The 9272-nt window shown below is 36.1% G+C and overlaps 1 protein-coding gene across 1 annotated transcript; it reads left to right on the top strand.

The window, feature by feature from the left end:
- The first annotated feature begins 70 nt into the window (after window positions 1-70).
- On the top strand, window positions 71-6142 carry LOC101310550. Its single transcript, XM_004307073.1, has 9 exons — window positions 71-101; window positions 474-511; window positions 753-1056; window positions 2606-2695; window positions 2846-2914; window positions 4252-4357; window positions 4786-4874; window positions 5679-5791; window positions 5862-6142. Exons 2-9 carry the CDS (start codon window positions 492-494, stop codon window positions 5962-5964), a joined length of 894 nt encoding a protein of 297 aa, XP_004307121.1. The 5' UTR covers window positions 71-101; window positions 474-491; the 3' UTR covers window positions 5965-6142.
- The last annotated feature ends 3130 nt before the right edge of the window (window positions 6143-9272 follow it).

The raw sequence follows: 9272 nt of genomic DNA, 5'->3' as shown, positions 1-9272 counted from the left end.
CTCTCTCTCTCTCTCTCTCTCTCTCTCTCTCTCTCTAGATTGTTGACCACGAGCTGCTCGCTGCGTGGGACGTCTCTCTCTCTCTCTCTCTCTCTCTCTCAGTAAGTCCTTTTATTTTCCATTTTTATGAATTCAATTGAGGGGTATCGATCTAGCTATTGGGTTTAACCTCAACTCATTGACAAAGAACCAACTTTTGTTTCTGGGTGTTAATCAATAAGAAAAATTAAGTATTTGGGATTTGGTATGAAACATTTTCTGAATAACAACCCCAGTTCAAGTGTTCTGTGTTGGAAATTGGATTTTGCTGTTAAGATTAAGCATAAGTATTAGCATATTCAGTTCCATTTTAGAGGAAAGTAAATAAACAGAGGTTCTGAGTTCACCAATTTTCTCCACCAATGACAATGTTGGAGGGTCAATTTGATTTCAGAGAATTGTTTTCTCATATTTTCTTGTGCTCTATTTTGCAGGAGTGCTAATCTATCGACATGGACATCAGTAGTACGAGGTTAGCTTTCTTCACATTGATTCATAAGTCTACTTGATTCCTGCATTTCAGCAAAAGATTTTTGTACTTTTACCCAGTTGTTTGCATGAACTTATGATATCATTATTTCTCCAAGACGCTTAGTTTAGTGTTGCTGAATATGATAACATAATCTCGATTTTAGTCTTTCCACTTTCTCTGAATTGTTATTGTACTTGGGCATTTGTGAACTTTGTTTTAATATTTTTGATTGTTTGGATAGCTGTTGCCTTGAGAAACAAGTGCTGTGGTTGTCGAGCAAAAATTCAAGAAAATTGGATTGGAAAATTATGCACTCACCTCCGTATACTGTGACTGCTTGGAATTTAAAGTTGGGTTATCAGAGGTTGATAAAATCTCAAGTGTTCACCGGGAGGCATTCCCTTAATCATGTCTTGTGGAGAAGATATTCAATTCCCATTAGTATGGAGCAGTCGTCATCAGTACCAGCAGAAGCTTATGGTAGCAATGATGATGTTAAAGATTCAGGGCAGGAGGTTCTTGCTCAATCTTTAACAAGTAATGAGGTATTATCACGCACTGATATGTTACACTGTAAACTCATTTACAAAGAGAAGTTGACATCCTTCATTCCACACTTACTATCTCCACTGTTCTAATCCATCTATCATTTAAAAGTATTTAGCGAAATCTAGAAATTGGAATGAACTATGCTAATGGATATAGTAACGGGTCATATCAATTTACTGAAAAGGGATCCTTGACAACATTCAAATCCATGGAGTTCCTTTTTCCCTTCTTGTCTCATTCATGGCTACCCTTTAAGAATTCTCATATGGTGCTATTATAGTAGACACAGAAAGGTTTTTAAGTTTGGTCTGAAATTTGAGTTCACAATGTGGACTCTTTACAATTTTGATTGGTCTTGAAGAAAATGTAGTGGCAGTTTGCATCTTATCTTAGTTGCTAACGTTTGACATAACTCATTCTTCACTTATCTATTATTTTTTTAGGTTTCTTTTCACCTAGAACTTTGTCTTTTTCAAGACAGAAAATGTGTCCCAGTTTTGGTCAGATGCTGTTTTCATGGTTCAAACCTTTTGCCAAAGTAAATGAAAACAAGACCTCTTTAGCTAAAGGCTTAATCATTTTCAGAAACTCACCACTTGATCGAGAAGGTGTATTTAACTATATAACTGATTTGACTTCTGATGGTGCTAAATTAAAAAGATTGCCTCATGCATAGTAATATCTGGGTAGTGTGGCTGGAAATGAATAAAAATACTTTTGATGTTTTTTTAGGGCAAGGTGTTGGTATCACTTTGATCTATGTGCTTGGGTTTCCTCGGTGTTTCACGAAATACCCACCCCCTCTCTTATTTTCTCTTGCACATTTGTCCATTGTATAGGTTTGTTGTATTCTGGTTAGAGATTTACTATATTGTCTACTACGTATTCAGTAGATAGTAGATATATACAAAAAATGTGATGCTAATTAACTTAATTTAGTGATTTGAGATTCACGATAGAAAAAGTGGATAGAGTTATCTGTGGGTGAAGAAAGTTTCTTAATTGTACATGGTTTTTTGAACTGCTCTTATATAGAGATTCTAAGTCCTGCTTCACTTACTGTAATTGTGGCTGTGTTCTGGGTCTACCATGAATGTACAGTAAAAGGACAGAAGAATAGTGGGTGTCAAGCAAGAGTTCTAATCCTCCTTATATTTTGCTTATGATGTCTTTAGTCATATTGTTTCAGTAGATGTGAGTGACCAGATGAAGGAATTATTACTCTTGTAGGATATGAATGACAACTTAGCTGCAGCTCCAATACTAATGATTATCCCTGACATCGATTTCATAGGTTCCTTATATAACTCTGCCGTAAATTCCCAATTTTGTTTATCTGTATCGTCTGATACAACAGGATGATGCAATAATATATTTCATGTTGTTTCTTATGTAGTGTTAGAATCTTAGCCTGCAGTTCTGATACTAATATTTTTTATTGTTGGCGTTGATTTGATTGGGTTGAATATGCAACACTATATTTGTTGACTAACAGATTAGCTATTGAGATCTATAGAACTAACTGATGTTTTATTTATATATCAGTTGAAGTCCTTACTTGCTGATTCTGAAAGAACGAAGCTCCTTAGAAAACTAAGTGAAGCCAATCAACAAAACCGATTCCTCAAAAGACAGGTGTGTATATACTAATTAACAAACACGTGAGTGGAATTTTCAGGTGTGCCTATAAAGAGAATATGTTTTAATACACATTAAGTAACTAGTTAGTTTTTAGAAATTAGTTTGCAAAGTGACATTTGTGGTTTTGATTTCTTATTTTTGCAGTTGCATGTACAGGAGGATGCGTTGGTTAAATTCAAAAGTGAACTTGCTGTCATTGAACTTGAAATTCAGGTTAGACTTGCTGTCATTGAACAATTGACTTCTATAGTTCTATCTGAAATTATTACATGGTTCAAATGTGACTAATTCAAATCCCAAGAGATCAATGCTGCTGCTATTCAGGATTCTTGCATCCATGTTTGACAGTTGTAACACGATATCAATTCTTTTTGTAAATAAGAAACTGATGTAGTTTCAAGGGCCATTTCGGAAGGAGCAAATAATTATCATCTTGATTTTAATATTGATACTCATATCCTGTTGTGAGTGGAGTTTCATACATGTCTGTAATGGCTTGGTTTCAATACTGGTCTGAAACTAGTAATCCTTTCCCACAGCCACTCTGCTTTGAGATGCTAGATACAATGTCACATGAAGTATCTTAGAAATGTTAGAATTAGAAAATGTGGAGGTTCTAGGATTATTACACAAAGTGTTTTGAGATTATTATTCGTATAGGAGAGAATGATAAGCTGCTGCCTAAGTTGTTGTAGCAGTGTGTACACTGCTACAACAACTTAGGCAGCAGCGTACAGTAGACCAGAGATGTACAGCAGTAAACAAATAGAAACATCAAACATGATATGGATAACAATAGGCTTAGGATTGGTGGCAGGGCAGACAAATGCTTTGGGTCAATCAGACCTATGAAAGACGAGGTAATTGTTCTAAAATAACAAGCTAATATTTGATTGTGTAGAAAGTTATAGGAGGATATATTTCTTAAGAAAAAGTAAGTAGGAACAAGACTTCAGAAGACTACTTGTCAATTGTCCAAAAGAGAAAAAATAAAAAATAAAATGAAAACAAGAAGACTACCTGTCACAGTTGTGTTTGGATATCAGGAACAAGAATCCCGAAATATCAAAGTTTTGTTGTTGCTTAGCTAGTAGGTGCAGTGAAGTGATTTTCTTACATGTTTACAAGTACTTAAATAGTTCTTGTGATTATGGTCACAATTTATGTCATACAAGGAAGATGGGATTACTGAGGAAGTTTAGAGTCTGCTTTCCTGTGACTGTGACGCATAACTATCTCGGTATGCGAACTTCAAAAGAAGAAGGAAAGATATAAAAGAAAAAAGAAACGTAGTTACTTCCCAAGTTTCACCTATATTTTTATTTTGTTTGGGCCAACCAAACAAACCCATATGGCTCAACTTACACTCATATGAAACTTTCTTCGAAAAACTTGGCGGAGACTGTTGAGATTTGTAAAGGAAGTCCTGCACTTGAAATACATTCTAGATCAAAATTTACTCATGGTAAAGAATGTTTTGATGCATAACGTAATTGGATAAAGTCCAAGACTTGTGTTGTCATGATTTCCTTTACTTGTTATGATGGCAGGCTTTGGTGGCATTGGCAGAAGAAAATGCTAAATCTGTCATTCCAGTTGGTTCAAGAAAGATTAATGGAAAATACATCCCATCTCATCTGCTTTCCCGTTTAGCAGGTAACTTTCTCAAGCATGACTTCTTAATTCCTTCATCATGAGGTGCTAGATTCTCCTGCTAAATTGAGAATATTTTTATGAAAAAGCTTCTTGGGAGGGGTTGTCTACATACAAAGATAAAAGTTTAAAAGAACAATGTAAATAGGGAACTTAATGTGTAAAGCTAGCAATCTACAACATAAACTTAGTTATTGGCTTTGACTCAAAAGGAGATAGAATTCCTTCTTTTCTTTAGGCACTTCTGATGTCCCTTAAAGTATATGGGTGATTATTTAAATTCATGGAGGTAGCTGATTGGACGAGTCATCTTTTCACTTGTTTTCTTTGTAACTTGCTTGGAATGGTAAGGCTGCCACATAGTTATTCTATGTTTAAACTTTCATATTCTCTGACAAAGATACTGTTTCATCTGTCTGATGTGTGTGAAGCTGTTCATGAGAAGTTAAAGGAACAAATTAAGGATGTTGATGCTGCACAATCAAAGGAGGTTTCCGTATTTTGGTGTGGTATGGCTGAGGTAAACATACAATCCATTCTTTTGTGATTCCTGTCTTCTCACATTGGAGCTCGGTAATAGGCATTGATTTTCTTAAATTTGACAAACTGGGTCGCTTCACTAGGAAGGAAATGGGTTAAAGGATGATCAGGACTTCAAAAATCTTGTTTATCACATTAACTGAAAATGACTTTAAGGAGAACAGATAACAAGGAGAATTATAAGTCTAACATATATGCTGGAGACCTGGAGTTATTTCCAGTGCATGTATTTTTGAACTACCTCAAAAATGCAAGTTTGGACTGATTGTGTAAGGCTTAAATTTATCAAATGGAAGACCTTTAAAACATGATGATTGCTGACTCATGGATAAGTTGTCCGGTGCTAAACCTTTTGAAATTTTATACTGCATGTATCTTGTCATACGGATCAATATGACATACTGGTTTGCATGTATCTTATAAATATTAGTTAGTTTATGATAAAAGCAAGGTCAAGTTTATAAGACCATGTTTTTGTGATTTACCCAAAAGATGCGTTGATCAAAAGATGACCAAAAGAGGGTAAAGTAGGGGTGATTGACAGTCAAACTGACTTGAAGAAATCCCATTTGAGTAGTTTTTCCCAGTTTCAAGGCCTAAAGTCTCATATTCAAATGGTTTGAATGATGGCCTGGTTCTGCAGCCAAAATTTGAACGTTTTTAGCTGAGCTGAAATTGCAAAAGCTGGCACATTAGAAGTGGAATGAAATTTTAATGTTCAGCTGATTTTTTGTTAGACATTTAGGTATAGAACTTAATAGTTCTCTTTATTTTGGCATCACAGAATGTGCAAGTTATGGGCTCTTTTGATGGTTGGAGTCAAGGAGAGAATTTATCCCCGCATTATACGGGTTCTTTTACAACGTTCTCAACAACATTAGTGTTGAGACCTGGAAGGTACTAGTCACATAAATTTCCGCTTCTTCCTCTGTTTATTCACTCTAACTCATAACTTTGTGATTCAAAGGTATGAAATCAAGTTCTTGGTGGATGGAGAATGGAAGCTTTCACCTGAGTTTCCTACAGTCGGTGAGGGATTAATGAGAAATAACTTGTTAGTCGTGGAATAGATCAGAGGTCTGTCTGTAATTATGCTTCTGATGTACAGCAGTAAACCATTAACTACCAATCCACAAAGAATAGAGCATTTTAACATGGATGGCCGAAATATATTCTTTCAGGTCTCCTGGATGTTTACAAGATTTAGGTGCATGTCTGACGATATTGTACAAATTCAATCGGAATGAATGTACTCTACCGTACTGAATTGTAGTCTGTTGTATTTGGTGCATTGCTTACTGTTTCTAGTAGATGTTGTTGTTGTTTTTTTTTTTGGAAAGAATATGCTTAGACTGGCATCCCTCGTGGTTTCGGGGAGCAGTAGCAAACCAAGTGTATATAACACTACATGTGCTACTTTATAAGCTTCATGTCGAATATGAACCACCTTGAACGCCACATGCTTTGATGCTTATGCATAGTCTCCTTCACTTCAACAGTAAGAAACCTCATACTAGAGAGATCAGCTTCATGTTGGTTTAGAGTTCAGAGCATTGTCCAACACAAGGCTTGGCTGCTCCGGCAACCAAGTTCCCTAATGCATTGCGTAGAATCATACGGTTCATACCGTTGCCTCCCCTACCGGTGTTCATGGAATATATGCACCAACAGCGCTATATTTGTACCAATCCTCTCATGGTTTCTTTCCATTTCACGATCCGGCCTCCCTCTGCAACTATTTGCCTTTTTTTCAAAACTGATTGTACTAACCAATGCTAAGATAAAGTGCTAAAAAATAAAGCTTCCTAGAGTTTCTATTCTTCCACAAAGACCACTTAATCGTTAGAGCTTCCGAGAGTTTATATTCCTCCAACTCTTTTAGTAAGTAATTGAAAAGATGTTGGTATTGTACTCCCAATTGGTCATATGATATACCAGATATGGAGGGCTCGTCTCTCACTCCAGCTCCTCGATCCATCGGAATGGATGGTAACGGAGATATGTAGAATAAGCCAGTCCCTGGATGCCGGAGATCAATACGTACAGTACAGAAAATCACATAATCCATTTTGTAATAGCTTCTCCCCCACCTATTTCCCTAAAGTAATGTTACAAACTTACAATGCACTTCACAAGCAGCAAGCAAAGAACCCCATATCACTAGACCAGGTTGCATTGGCTTGACTTATATTAAAATTCTTAGCTTCATCAAGGCAACCAGCTCGACCAAGTAGTAGATCAACCATACATGTACAATGGTGGTACCAACCTGTGCACTTCAGTCATTGAGTGATAGTAGTTTCTCTAGTGGCAACATGGTGAGAAAACTGAAATTTTGTGTCATTGGTAAAATGATGTGATAACATGGTGGGAAAACTGATAATTGTATGTAGAAAGAATAATATGAAGGATACACACTAAAAAGAAAAAAAAAGAAAAAAAAATATTAAAGAACAGGATACATAAGAATTATAGGGTTTCGGTGTTCCAACATGCTTCGGTAAATATCTGAGAAAGGAAGGGCTTCACTAAATGTGTTCCTAAATCTTAATCTTATTATGATTTGGATTCACAGGCCCTCGTCTATTTAACTCACCAGGTCCTCTTTAATTCTTTTTCAACACCAAGGCGTTTCTATTTTTCTCTTTCATCTCTCTTTCCCCAAATTTCTTGATCTACTGAACCCTAATCCAATTTTTCTTGATCTACGGAACCCTAATCTCGGGTTGATCTGATCTGCGGTATTTTTTTTTTTGATAGTAAAGGATTCATTTCATTAGAAATTAGAAAACTTACATCATAGTGGCCTCCATTTATCGCGGATTTAGTGAAGGAACTTTGCAAATTGCAACCAAAAAAATCTCCATTAATAAAGCCAAAAGGCATTTTTGACTTTGTCAATGATTAAATTTTTGAACTACCTATGATGTCCTTGATTGATTAAAACTTTAAAAATAAATCACATATATATCTTCCAAAAGGATTTGAAACACAAATAAATCCACTTGTGTCTTGTGTTGTTGTTAAACAAATAAGCACAGTTTTTAACAATTAAGGACAACCTTTTCTCTGCATGTCATGTGTCATGGTTAAATTTACCAAACTAACCCTACACTAATTAAATATGCTTTTAGAAGAGAAATTAAATATGTTTTTAGAAGAGAAAAGTCTCTCATTTTGAGATTTTTCAGTAAATGGAATACAGTAGCAGGTTTTCAATAACTTAGTGTAGTAGTAGTTAATTCCAATAGAAGTAGTAGCAGGGGTTAACATCCTAGTAGAAGTAGTAGCAGGGTTTTAGTGGTTCAGCTAGTGTAGCAGCTTCAGTAAGTGCAATAGCAGGTTTTCAGTGGCTCAGCTAATGTAGTATCATGTTTTGCTGGAAAGCTACACTTCCAACAGATGTAGTAGTAGGGTTTTAGTGGTTCAGCTAGTGTAGTAACAGTTTCAGTGAGTGCAGTAACAGGTTTTCAGTGGCTCAGCTAATGTAGTATCAGCTATTTTTAGTATGTGCAGTTGCAACAAGTTTTTAGTGGTTCAGTTAGTGTAGTAGCATGTTAGCCCTGCCCTATTACTGTGTATTACTAAAATTTGGGGGAGAACAAAATGTCAAAATATTGCTGCTACTGTATTGGTCGTCTAATCTCACTACTATTGCGTCGTCCAATCTTGCTGCTACTGCCGACGGTGAAGCTAGCTACTACTACCAAAGATGAAGATGAAGCTAGCTGCTACTGCTCATTGTGAAGTTAGAAAAATTCACCCTTAGCTGCTACTACCTTCACTTTCAGATCTTTGATCTATCTAGCTGCTACTGCCTCGTCGTCTGTGAAGATAGCTGCTATTGCTCACCTCTTAGTTGTTACTGTCCTCATCCAAAGCATGGTACCTAGAACAGATCTAAAGATACTTAATCTAATTGCTAATATGAATGAAGTTCCGTATTTCCTTAAACTACATATTTAGTATCTTGCAGAAGAATCGAATTTGGATTTAAGCATTGCAACTCAATCAACCTATATATTTCAACATAATTAATTTGAATTCCCAATCTGAAACTCTAACAAGTGAAAAAGGATTTTAATAGTGTACTTTGTAAGGAGATTTTCCAAAAGTTCTGACCATGGTCTCCGATGGCGAGGCTTGAGACGAAGGACAGGATCTGATGGGTTTGTGAAGGATTGCGTTCATCAAACGGCAAGTCTTGGGACAAATGACAATGGCTTCTCTCAAATTTCTCATCTCTTCGCACACGTTATACTGCTGAATCGCACAATAGTGGAGTTGTATTATGATCAAACGATGAACACAGCCATGGAAGGAGAAAGAGAGAGAGAGAGAGAGAGAGAGAGAGAGAGAGAGAGAGAGAGAGAGAGTA

This window comes from Fragaria vesca, linkage group LG7 (assembly GCF_000184155.1).
Source record: "Fragaria vesca subsp. vesca linkage group LG7, FraVesHawaii_1.0, whole genome shotgun sequence".
Lineage (NCBI taxonomy): Eukaryota > Viridiplantae > Streptophyta > Magnoliopsida > Rosales > Rosaceae > Fragaria > Fragaria vesca.
The sequence above is the reverse complement of the archived record's forward strand: the minus strand, read 5'-3'. Positions and strand labels throughout refer to the sequence as shown.